Source organism: Salmo salar, chromosome ssa14, assembly GCF_905237065.1.
Source record: "Salmo salar chromosome ssa14, Ssal_v3.1, whole genome shotgun sequence".
NCBI classification, from domain to species: domain Eukaryota; kingdom Metazoa; phylum Chordata; class Actinopteri; order Salmoniformes; family Salmonidae; genus Salmo; species Salmo salar.
In genome coordinates, this window is record NC_059455.1 from 78,702,039 (window position 1) to 78,716,013 (window position 13,975).

The following is a 13,975-nucleotide window of genomic DNA, read 5'->3' on the forward strand; positions in this document are numbered from 1 at the left end:
AAGTTCTTTACATTTTCCGGATTGACTTACCTTCATGTCGTAAAGTAATGGACTGTCGTTTCCCTTTGCTTATTTGAGCTGTTCTTGCCATAATATGGACTTGGTATTTTACCATATAGGGCTATCTTCTGTATACCACCCTACCAACACAACTGATTGGCTCAAACACATTAAGAAGGAAAGCAATTCCACAAATGATCTTAATCTGTTTAGGATAGGGGGCAGTATTTTCACGGCCGGATAAAAAACGTACCTGATTTAATCTGGTTATTACTCCTGCCCAGAAACTAGAATATGCATATAATTAGTAGATGTGGATAGAAAACACCCTAAAGTTTCTAAAACTGTTTGAATGGTGTCTGTGTGTATAACAGAACTCATATGGCAGGCCAAAACCTGAGAAGATTCCATACAGGAAGTGCCCTCTCTGACCATTTCTTGTCCTTCTATAGCCTCTTTATGGAAAATAGAGGATCTCTGCTGTAACGTGACATTTTCTAAGACTCCCATAGGCTCTCAGAAGGCGCCAGAACGGGGAATGATGACTCTGCAGTCCCTGGGCGAAAAACAGTAGGGGTTTTGGAAAGTGGTCGAGCTGAGAACAATGACACGGGTGCGCGTGTGCATGTGAAGACTCCATTTTCTATTTTCAGTCTTTGAACGAAAACAAGGTCTCCCGGTCTGAATATTATCGCTATTTTACGAGAAAAATCACATAAAATGTGATTTTAAACAGCGTTTGACATGGTTCGAAGTACGGTAATGGAATATTTTGAAATGTTTTGTCACGATACGCGCCGCGCGTCACCCTTCGGATAGTGTCTTGAACGCAAGAACAAAACGCCGCTATTTGGATATAACTATGGATTATTTGGAACCAAAACAACATTGGGTGTTGAAGTAGAAGTCCTGGGAGTGCATTCTGACGAAGAACAGCAAAGGTAATCCAATTTTTCTTATAGTAAATCTGAGTTTGGTGAGTGCCAAACTTGGTGGGTGTCAAAATAGCTAGCCATGATGGCCGGGCTATCTACTCAGAATATTGCAAAATGTGCTTTCACCGAAAAGCTATTTTAAAATCGGACACCGCGATTGCATAAAGGAGTTCTGTATCTATAATTCTTAAAATAATTATGTTTTTTGTGAACGTTTATCGTGAGTAATTTAGTAAATTCACCGGAAGTTTTCGGTGGGTATGCTAGTTCTGAACGTCACATGCTAATGTAAAAACCTGGTTTTTGATATAAATATGAACTTGATTGAACAAAACATGCATGTATTGTATAACATAATGTCCTAGGAGTGTCATCTGATGAAGATCAAAGGTTAGTGCTGCATTTAGCTGTGGTTTTGGTTTTTGTGACATTATATGCTAGCTTGAAAAATGGGTGTCTGATTATTTCTGGCTGGGTACTCTCCTGACATAATCTAATGTTTTGCTTTCGTTGTAAAGCCTTTTTGAAATCGGACAATGTGGTTAGATAAAGGAGAGTCTTGTCTTTAAAATAGTGTAAAATAGTCATATGTTTGAAAAATTGACGTTTTGGGATTTTTGAGGAGTTTGTAATTCGCGCCACACTCTATCATTGGATATTGGCGAGGCGTTCCGCTAGCGGAACATCTAGATGTAAGAGGTTTAACAAGGCACACCTGTTAATTGAAATGCATTCCTGTTGGCTTTCCTGTGGCTCAGTTGGTAGAGCATGGTGTGTGCAACGCCAGGGTTGTGGGTTCAATTCCCACGGGGGGCCAGTACAAAAAAAAAAAGCATGAAATGAAATGTATGCACTCACTACTGTAAGTCGCTCTGGATAAGAGCGTCTGCTAAATGACTAAAATGTAATGTAAAATGCATTCCAGGTGACTACCTTATGAAGCTGGTTGAGAGAATGCCAAGAGTGTGCAAAGCTGTCATCAAGGCAAAGGGTGGCTACTTTGAAGAATCTCATATACAATATATTTTGATTTAACACTTCTTTTTTGGTTACTACATGATTCCACATTGTTATTTCATAGTTGTGATGTCTTCACTAATATCCTACAATATAGAAAATAGTTTAAATAAAGAAACCTTGGAATGAGTAGGGGTGTCCAAACTTCTCCCTGGTACTGTGTGTGTGCATCCATGAGTGTGGTGATGGACGATTAAGAGAGTGTGTGTGTATTAATGGAAGGTTCATGGCAGGACACGAACATCTGAGTTAGTGTGTGTGTGTGTGTGTAATATTCATAGGGTTACATTTTACAATTCACACACAAACATGAAATTACAAGAATTCCTCTGATTTTAAAGCAATTGCTTTGATCAACCCCCGTCTCCCATCCAGAGTGACAAAAGGACAGATGAACAATTACTGTATAGAAGAAGCCTGCCTCTTCTTTAATAACATTCCCTATGAGAGGCATTTCTATCAGTCTTTTCTCTAGACCGCAGCATAGTGTTTGTGTCAAATATTTTTGCGATCAGAACTGCAGGAATGGGATAGAAAGGCCACGTTCAAATGCTCCTTTATGCATCTGAAATTAACTGCTCGGCCAAGACCTTTATCAAACATAATGTCAGCCTGTATTTTGAATAACTGAGTGCACAAAAAATAAAATGTTCTTCTTCACTTATTATAGCTAAATATGAAAGATAAGACACGAGGAGTGTCAAAAATGTGCACTATTAAGCTTGTGTTACTGTTGCAAAATGGCATAAAAATCAGTGGAATCTGACACCAGTCCACAGAAAGAAAGGAGGGTCTCAGTAGGCTGAGAAGAGAGAGGCACTGCTTGCTAGCTACCTTGATGTTGTTGTTGCTGCCGCCATGCCTCTGCCTCACGTTGTTACTAGGTGCCAATCACCGACAGGCAGGCAGGAGGTAACGTTACATAATCCCACCCAGTGGAACACCGCTAACAGAGAGCCTTCTCTCTACCCTCCCCATCTCTCCCACTCCTCTCTCCTTTTTGCCCCTCCATCTCTTTCGCACCCGTATAACAGCATAACAAAACAAAGACATCCACTGAACATCAGGTTAATGTCGTGTATCAGACCACTGTTACAGAGTATTACCACCTAGATGGTAAAGAGATCGTAACAATCCTGTAAGCTTGTTTTCCCCACCATTTAATTTCATCATGGTGAATGGTGGGCCCTGGTCAAAAGTAGTGCACTATAAAGGGAATAGGACGCCATTTGAGATGAAGATGTCCTTGTACCTCTAGCAGAGGTAGTAGGATGATTATGTCATTACAATACCTTGATGAAATAAAGCAGGGAGAACATGGCTATGTGGAACAAAACACTGAGGGAGGGAGATCTCTCTCTCTCTCTTTCTTTCTCTCTCACACAGAAATAAATGTGCAACCTTACACACACAAACATGACTGTGCGCATGCACCACACACAGACACACATGCACAAGCACACATTACCTTATTGCTGTGATAGGGACTAGCTAATATTAAAGCATGCATAGCAGGGATTGTGTCTGAATGAGCTAAGTGAGCTGATGAGCTCATGGTGGGTGGAACAGTCAGTCAAGACCACCTCCTCTCACACATATGCGCGAGCACAGACACACGCAGCTCTCATCTGTGGGACTTGGTTGTCTGTTATGTAACCACCCCCTCACCTCGTCCTCCCTGGTCCTACGTCACTCTGCCCATGAAGAAACACACCACAAACATGTGCAGGAAGTAAGCCCTGCTTAAGGACTCACTCACTGATTGGAGTTAGTGGGAGTGGAGTTAGCATTTAGCCTTGTTAGCCCCTGACCAACATCAACCATCCTGCCAATGTCAAGGCCAACAGACAGAGAGTAGCCTGCATTTACATTTTTGAAATTTAAATGTAACCTTTATTTAACTAGGCAAGTCAGTTGAGAACAAATTCTTATTTACAAAGAAGGCCTACCGGGGAACAGTGGGTTAACTGCCTTGTTCAGAGGCAGAACGACAGAATTTTACCTTGTCAGCTCTGGGATTCGATCCAGCAACCTTCGGTAACTGGCCAAACCCTCTAACTACTAGGCTACCTGCATCATCTGGTTGGGCACATATAATGAAGAAAAAAACATATCCCCATTAGGCTATTTTTCTTATTATACACTCTTAAAGACACAGGCACTCTAAGATGTTACACATCATCCATAACATACCACCCACCAACCTTGATAGGTATTATTTTACAGTAAAGGTAAAACAAATTCAAAAAGGATCAGAGAAAAGGGAGGCCTCAATCCCAACTCCACCTGGACAGGATATGACATAAACAGATCACAGTGCCACACAAAAACACCACAAGGTAGCAGCAGCACTCTTAATGGTCTAAGAAGTTAGATGAAAGGAGAGAGAAAGAGATAACAAAAGGAGGTGAAGAGAGAAGGAGTCAATCAGAACCATGGCTACAGTAGAGGAGGTAAAGAAAGAGGGGATCAATGAGGATAGTGAAGGACCGATAATCGGCCGAGCCGATATAGCGGGCCGATATTGTCCTTTTCTATTCTATCAGCCCTTCTCTGTTGGCTTTGCCGATAGTCCCTTTACATAGCAAAACTGTTGGTACTGTATGCCAGTCGACACTCACCGCCTGAGCCACGAGCACTACAGAATGCGGAGGAATGTCTAGCTAGGAAAATCAGCAAGCTAGCTGTGACTGGAAATACTACTTTAGTTAATTCACTAATAATAAAGCTTGTGTCGACGTGCCTGGACATGCGTGCAATAAACAAGCTAGCTAGCTAGCTAAGCAGATAGCTATGTGCCCTGTTAGTAAAGATTATGATTACTAACCCTTTCATCTGTGGTGTTAGCTAGCTAGCAATATTAGCTACTATGCTAGCTACTGTAGTTGGCTAGATAAACACCCCTGCTAAGATATCAGGAGATAATAGCCAACGTAGCTAGCCAACATTAGCTGCTTATCCTTTTGAACATGCACCATTTTTGGCAACGAGCCATCTGACTTGGGGTGTAAGGTTAGCTATTTACTGGTGTGCTGATCTGACCAGCCGCAATCGTATCCATAAATTGAGAGTTGATAGTCAGATTAGATGATTGTTGTAATAGGGAAAGGAGGAAGTGTTTTAAACTGCCTAAATAAAGGTTGGAAATAGGTTTAGCAACCTAAGAATCTTCCTGCAGGTTTAGGGGCCAAGAAAGCTGTAGATCAGCGCGAGCGAGTGTGCATTCTCACTTCACAAACTATGGGCAGACTTGAGTCACAGACAGAACGTGCATAGTTTTTTAAGCTTTTTTCCTACCCTCAGTCTCCTTGTTAAATATTATTCACATGTATGGATTGGTTGCAAATGGCATTGCCATTGAGCTAGTTCTCATAGTAGCAGTAACAGCAGCAAGTGATATGAGCGATGGGGAGAGATGTAACAGTAGGATCAAGTTACAATATGCCCATTTCTTGACAGATAGCTGAACTAGCCATTTGAGTCACTTGTTAAATCCACTTAGAATCAGTGACGATGAAGGGGAGGAGACAGGTTAAAGAAGGATTTTTAAGCAAACTCAATATTAGGAAGGTGTTCATAATGTTTTGTACACTCTGTGTAAGTCCCAAATGGAAGGAAAACAAGCTCAATAACTCAATGCATGCACACACTCTTACTGACTACACGTTCACCTGTTTTGTGAGTAGGCCTATGCCATCTTAATTCATCCAGTTTATCAAGAGATTTACCATTCAAATAAAAGTATTACAATTATGTTGCTTTGTAGTTAAATTAGTAAAAAATTATATATATATTGTTTGAGAAAAAAATGTATGCATTAATCTCTGGGAACATTTGTCATAAAAGTCCGCCATCGGCCTCCTTGACCCTCAAATCGGTATCGGCCCTAGAAAATCCATATCTCCAAATGAAAACCATTGATACAGTAGGAGGTAAAGAAAGAGAGGATCAATGAAAAACATGGATACAGTAGAGAAAACTGAAACTCAACAAGCTCTATATGAGTATATAATGCTGTTGCAATAACACGCAGCCATAAATCAACGCACGCACGCACAAACACATCACAATACCTGTGCAAGAGGCAGAGAACGCTGTTCTGTTGTGTAGTCTGAAGTCTCTGTCTTCTCGTCTTTCCTTCGAGTCAGACAACATGTAGCTTACAGGGGAACACCTGACCTAACATTCCCCACACAGTCGGTCAGTCAGACATGCTCCTCCCGAACAATAACCGGCTGACATTCCTTCTTGCCCTCTCCTCAACTCCTGAAATGCCACAGCGGAGCAGAGCGAAAGGCAGAGAGCCTCCGTCTGGTCACCGTCTGTCTGTCTGAGAACTCACTCAAAACTCCACTGAGTGAGACAAGAGTCTGAGCTTTCTCTTTACACTTCTGCCTGCCTCCCCTTTTGCTGGAGCGGCAGCTAGCATGCAGCCAAGCTTCCCTTCCTTCTCTCTCTTTCTGCCTTGCCTTTCCTTTTTTTCGTCCTTCTCTCGTCCAGTTTTTTTAATCCCTGCTCTAAATCAGGGAAAGCCCTGGCTGCCACTGTGCCGACTTCCCCTACCAAAGCGTCAGCTCTCTCGCTCGCTCGCTCACTCAAATCAAATCTTATCCGTCACACGCTTCGTAAAACAACAGGTGTAGACTAAATGCTGACTTACGGGCCCTTCCCAACAACGCAGAGAGAGAAAAATAGAATAATTGAAAATAAAACACGTAATAATAAAATAAGTAATAAATACACGATAACTTGGCTATATCTCTCTCAAAAAACTCTAACCAAAGCAGGATGCAGGGGCAAAAAAAAAGATCTGGTGCCTAATTCCGCTTCACACAAACAGACACCCAGAGGCGTAATGCACCCATTATTTTAGAGGGGGCATGAAGTATGTGAGATTGGAGGGGGGGAATTTACCATTTTTCAAACAACCTAAACAGCTTTTTTCCTGCAATCTTGAGCCATAGTCATTATGTTCAATTGTAATTTTAATGAGGGTGTTAGACTGACTGTTGTTAATCACACATACGGACTGTTGTTAATCACACAACAGACTGCACTAACATGCCTAGGATATTACATCTACATTACAACACAGTACATGGGATCATAATCCCCAAAGACTGGAAAGCTGCCGTGGTCATCCCCCTCTTCAAAGGGGCAGACACTCTAGACCCAAACTGTTAGACCTATATCTGTCCTACCTTGCCTTTCTGAGGTCTTCGAAAGCCAAGTTAACAAACAGATCACCGACCATTTCGTATGCCAGCGTACCTTCTCCGCTATGCAGTCTGGTTTCCGAGCTGGTCATGGGTGCACCTCAGCCACGCTCAAGGTCCTAAACGATATCACAACCGCCATCGATAAAATACATTACTGTGCAGCCGTAGTCATCGACCTGGCCAAGTCTTTCGACTCTGTCAATCACTGCATTCTCAAATGACTGCCTTGCCTGGTTCACCAACTACTTCTCAGACAGAGTTCACTGTGTCAAATCGAAGGGCCTGTTGTTCTCGGGCCGACTCTTTTCTCTGTATACATCAATGATATCGCTCTTGCTGCTGGTGATTCTCTGATCCACCTCTATGCAGACGACACCATTCTGTATACTTCTGGCCCTTCTTTGGACACTGTGTTAACTAACCTCCAGACGAGCTTCAATGCCATACAACTCTCCTTCCGTGGCCTCCAACTGCTCTTAAATGCAAGTAAAACTAAATGCATGCTCTTCAACCGATCGCTGCCTGCACCTGCCCGCCCGTCTAGCATCACTACACTGGACGGTTCTGACTTCGAATATGTGGACAACTACAAATACCTAGGTGTCTGATTAGACTGTAAACTCTCCTTCCAGACTCACATTAAGCATCTCCAATCCAAAATTAAATCTAGAATCGGCTTCCTATTTCGCAACAAAGCACCCTTCACTCATGCTGCCAAACATAACCTCGTAAAACTGACAATCCTACCGATCCTTGACTTCGGCGATGTCATTTACAAAATAGCTTCCAACACTCTACTCAGCAAATTGGATGCAGTCTATCACAGTGCCATGCGTTTTGTCACCAAAGCCCCATATTCTACCCACCATTGCAACCTGCATGCTCTCGTTGGCTGGCCCTCGCTTCATATTCGTCGCCAAACCCACTGGCTACAGGTCATCTATAAGTCTTTGCTAGGTAAAGCCCCGCCTTATCTCAGCTCACTGGTCACCATAGCAGCACCCACCCGTAGCACGCGCTCCAGCAGGTACTCCACTGACCACCCCCAAAGCCAATTCCTCTTTGGCCGCCTTTCCTTCCAGTTCTCTGCTGCCAATGACTGGAACGAATTGCAAAAACCTTATTATCATAAAATGCCAGATTACATTTAAACCAAGTATGTTGTGTATATCTAAGCATACCTCTTGACCTGTCTGTATCCTCGACTGGTGGTTCTTTTTTTTAAGGAAACTAAATATCCTTCTCTGCATCTCTAGTAAAATCTGGGAAAAAGATGTGAGTCTTATTCAGTACATTTAGTAATTGCTTGCTTTTCTAAAGTCTAGCAACCTTGCCAGCAGGCATGCAAGCTAAGATAGTTAGACAAGCTACTCGAACTCCATTGATAGCCTGAATTGGCTTGGCAGCTAGTTATGAGGTTGGGAGACTGGGAACTTATCAAGCTGGCTAGCTAAAGCCAACTTCATAAAATGGCTGTTGCTAGTGTTACAGAGAAACAACAAAACATGTTCATTATATTAATCAAGAGGGAATCAATAGGCTACATATCTTGAGCAAATGAATTTACAAACATACCTCCTGCGAGTCCTGCCCATCACCGGCAGCTAATGTCAAATCAAACAACGTGTGTCTTTTCTCCGTGGTGCACCTTGAAAGGAACCCCTTACCAAGGAGAATAAGAGGGAGGGGGGGCTCCAGTCACTGTGCCCCCTCCTCAAAACACAGCTGACAGATATGATTATGAATAACCATGATAGAATGTGGGCTTAAAAATGAAGTGTAGTAATTAAAATAACGTCTTAAAAATAAAATAAAAACTTGACAAATCTGAGGGGTGTACCCTTGTGCCCCCTTTGGGCATGACGCCTCTGCACACACACAAACTGCTCAACAGCAGAGCAGATTAGCCGCTAACCCACTTGTGGTGCACAACAACATCCCATGGCCCCACAGCAACATTGAATACACATCGATCTGTCCTGTGCATTGATCCTATCTGCTGCTGGACCACGAGTTCTCGCTTCGCTCCTGCCGAGGAGAACATCCGTAGCTAATACACAAACAGGGACTAATGAGTGTAGCTAACACACACATACACACATAGCAGGACGGAAATAGACACAGAGAAACAGACACACACAAACACACACTCACATAGAAACAGACACACACACATAAAAAGAGAAACATGCACACACACGCTCTCTCACACATGCACAGTATACACACACTCTCTCACACACACACACACACACACACACACACACACACACACACACACACACACACACACACACACACACACACACACACACACACACACACACACACACACACACACACACACACGAGAGAGAAAGAGAAAGACATAGAGAAACAGACACACACAAACACACATTCCTACATAGAAACAGACACACACAAACACACTCACACATAAAATGAGAAACGGGGAAAAGTGCACACACACGCTCTCTCCCTCTTGCTCTCTCACACACACAGTATACACACACACACATACTCTCCCTATTTCTCTCCCACTCTCTCACACACACAGTACACACACACACTCTTCCTCTCTCTCACTCACACACAGACTCTCACTCTCTCTCACAGAAACACACACCAGGAAGTCTCAGCAGAGGGAGTGCTGCACATTGTGTGCTGTGTACTTGCTGCTTGGTCTCAGCTGTGTTCTTCTCTCTGCAAGCTGGTGCTACAGCAGCCCTCTCTCAATGTCTGTCTGTCAGTCACCTGGTTACAGAGTGACTCCACCAACACACTCCTGAGACCCACCCCAGTTAGTCATTGGCGCACCCACACATGTGCAAACGCACTCACACACACGGAAAAACTGGGAGAGACACAGTTAATTTTTTATAGCTCTTTTTTTGTATATATATATATATATATATAATATATATATATATATATATATATATATATATATATATATATAGATTTTATAAGGAACACCTGAGGGAGCATTGAGTCACAGCCCAGCAGTTTCATTGCGGAATTTGTAGTCATAAACACACACACACACCATGTGAGAGCACACACACTCTCACGCTCTATAAAATAAACTAAGTATAGTCTAGTTCATGATAATATCCAGGCAAATGATAGGGCCTCTGAAACAGAATTTATGCTTTGTTTAGAAACACAATCCAGGTTCAGTGGGATCTACAGTATCTCGAAAAAACAATCATACAATTTAAGCACCTTCTCTCAGCCTCCACACAGACAGACAGACAGACAGACAGACAGACAGCACAAGTCGGTTGGGGACAGTCGCAGGGAGCTTAGAAATCCCCAGACAGTCAGTCTCTCTCTCCTGAGTATGCGAGTGAGGCGTAGTGAGCTCAGAAATCACCTCCCCTCACCATTTTTCCCCATGGCAACAGCTGCTAAAGGAAGACGGACCACATGTTACACAACCAGCAGGCAGTCAACCCCCTCCTCCATCCCCTTTACTCATACAGCTATTTCCATTGCCTCCTTAAGAACTCAACAAAGGCTATGCAAGCAGAGCAGACACAGCCGCACAAATGTACGTAGAACTATGTAGAGCAACGCAAACGTACCTCAGTCAGCTCTGTTGGCATAGACCCCTTCAACTCTTTTCACAGAAGACCCCCTCTGCTCTCACTTTCTTTCTCCAACACCTCATCTCCTACTCGCTCTCTTTCACACCCTCAATATCCAGGGCCTTGGTCAACATTTTTCAAATTTTCCCGGGAGTCCCAAATGGCATCTTATTCCCTATATAGTGCACTGTTTACTAGGTATAGGATGCCATTTGGGAGGCAGCTTGGAAAGAAACACTGGTGTCATGGCTGACTGGCTTTTCCATTAAAAAAGGCTGTTTCCACAGTGAGTCTGGTCAACAAACTGAAGTGCTGTGTCTCAAATGGCACCCCATTCTCTATTTAGTGCACTACTTTTGACCAGGACTATGGTCAAAAGTAGTGCACTAAATAGGGAATGGGGTGCCATTTGGGAAGTACTCGATAGCCGATGGAGGCTTGATGCCAGCGCTTGACCTGTAAGGAGGAGTGGAGCGTGAGTTTCCCATCGTAAACCAGATCCTCCAGAGTCCAGACAATACATCAACCCCTTACACCTGACTGCCACCTGTCAGTACAGACTCTGCTGCCTGTACACTGTCTGAGAGGTGAAAGGTCAGGAACCGTCTGAACCCGATCCCTCAGGAGTAAGTTAGTGAGTGTGTGTGTATAATATTGACCTGACTGACCCTGCTGACCCCACATTCATGTTCCTGATGACTCACACACCCACAGTGGGGGTCTTTCAATATATCAACATCGACCCACCCGCCAGAATCCATCAGGTCCACACAACCAAGGACAGGGCCATGCTGACACCAGCACACACTTTAGACCATAGGCCTATACACTCAATTCCTCCTCCACCTCCTCTCCCTTCCTACAAATCCATACACACCCACATACACCCACACACGACCATCATTGCCGGTACTGGGGGGGGTTCAATTATTAAAACAACTAATTGAGGAATGTACACAACACAACGACGAGAGGGACAGAGACAGTTTGAAAGTATGTCTTATCTACTTTGAAGAACTAGTAAAATAATTTAGTCAGACAGCTCTGCAGCCTACTTAGGCAGGCTAGTTATATAGCACAGTATTGGGAGCACATAGATAAGATGGTCTGGCTGGCTGACTGCAACTGTCTGAGTAACGATGAGATGATGACTAAGGAATAAAAAATAATAGTAATCAAATAAAAACTAAAGTAATATACACAACTGAAATATTTTATTATTTCATAGTAATTTCTTATTTCTCTATTGATGTCTACCCAATGTGGACCTGACAGGGACAATGGAATATTTTCAATGTTTTGGCAATGGAATGTTCACTATTTTGGGCTTTGGAATTTCAATTGAAAATAAAAATAATTGTCATGTCATTATTTCATTATGCATTAAATGTTTACAAAAATAATATTGAAACCGAAACCGTGATATTTTTTTAAATAATCGAACCGAAACAACCTCAAAAAGCACTAAATCGCTCAGCACTAATCCTTACAAAACCAGGCAGGAATATCTGTAGGGTTACAACAGCAAACACACAAAGCACCAGTTAACATTACATAAGCATCGTGGAGCAATTCTCTACAGAGAATGGCATTAGATTGCTTGTTGTGCTGTTCATTTCAGACCATCCTTCAACTGGACCTTGAACAGTACATTACAACGACAAAAATACACAGCAGCAGTTAACAAAACAAAACCTATGTAGAACAAATCTTCCCAATAATGTCAGATAGATGGCCTGTTGTGTTGCTTATTACAGAGAACCTTCAGCATCATTCTACTGGACCTTGAAGACAATTGACCTCAGAATGTCCTCCCCCTCAACACACCACGGAAGCTGTGTCACAAATCGCACCTTATTCACTAAATGTTCACTACTTTTGACCAGGGCTCTGGTCAAGGGCTCTAGTCAAAAGTAATGGACTTTGGTCAAAAGTAGTGGACTAAATAGGGAATAGGAGTAGTGCACTACTGTACATAGGGAATAGGGTATAATTTCAGAGCAACCTGAGAGCCACACACACAGGTGTGCTGAGGATAGGAGAGCTTACAGTCCACAGTGTTGTGGTGACAGACAGCCCATGCAAAACCAATCCCTTAACACACAAATGTCACATGCTTCATAAACAACAGTGAAATGCTTACTTCCCAACAATGCAGAGATATATATATTTTTTATAATAGAAAAATAATTACACGAGGAATAAATACACAATGAGTAACGATAACTTGGCTATATACGCGGGGTACCAGTACCGAGGCGATGTGCAGGGGTACGAGGTAACTGAGGTAGATATGTAAATATAGGTAGTGATAAAGTGACTAGGCAACAGGATAGATAATAAACAGTAGCAGCAATGTATGTCACGAGTCAAAAAAGGGTCAATGCAGATCGTAAAATAGGTAAACAATAGCTACCTGGACTAACTATTTATCAGTCTTATGGCTTGGGGGTAGAAGCTGTTCAGGATCCTGTTGGTTCCAGACTTGCTGCATCGGTACAGCCGTGTCACTAGAGATACAACTCTAATCCTTTAGATTAACCCAACTACCACACAAATTCCACCTAACTTCCCTTCTGTCCGCCCACCTGCCCCTCTCAACCCATGTGTCAGCACCAACATCTGGTAGGTCGAGACCACCTACTGTCAAACACACATCACCGGCCAAAGCCTGTTTGTCACCTGTAGTCAAAGACAACATCGTATAGCAAGGCTGGAAAAAGGGTATGTAAATGCGTGCGTGAAAAAGAGAGACAGGAGTCATTTGTGCTCATATCATATAGCCCTGCATATGCTAACGTGTGTGTGTGTGTGTGTGTGTGTGTGTGTGTGTGTGTGTGTGTCAACCTAAGTATGTATGTAACGGCTTTTTAATGTGTGTGCGTCAGATGGTGTACTGTCTAATGTGTGTTCACTGTATGAATGCAGAATATAAATGTTGACATTGAATTAATGATCTGCTTAGCTATTAAGTTCAGTCAACTAACTGTGTGTCATTAATAGTAATGACCACCGCTGCCAATAGGTTGTTGACATGGATTGAATCTCAAATGACACCCTATTCCCTACGTAGTGCACTACTTTTGACCAGAGCCCTATAACCAAAAAGCCACATGGTAAACTTACAGGCCAAGGAATAAATGTTATTTGATGATTTGAGGGGTTCCATTATTGGACTAGAGATGGTGAATGGAAAAGGGAGGAAAAGAGGGAA

The 13,975-nt window shown here is 42.7% G+C and overlaps 1 protein-coding gene across 4 annotated transcripts in view; it reads right to left on the minus strand.

The window, feature by feature from the left end:
- The window catches only part of LOC106570361 (zinc finger protein 40), an 88,464-nt gene that overhangs the window by 51,257 nt on the left and 23,232 nt on the right, over positions 1 to 13,975 (minus strand). The window contains exon 1 of one of the 4 annotated variants that reach the window (XM_014142584.2): positions 6,026 to 6,782. The exons of the other annotated variants lie outside the window; for them this stretch is intronic. Coding sequence (XP_013998059.1) covers positions 6,026 to 6,107 — 82 coding nt within the window. The 5' untranslated portion in view covers positions 6,108 to 6,782. Of the gene's footprint in view, positions 1 to 6,025; positions 6,783 to 13,975 lie in introns of those variants that run through there. 4 annotated transcript variants of the gene reach the window in all.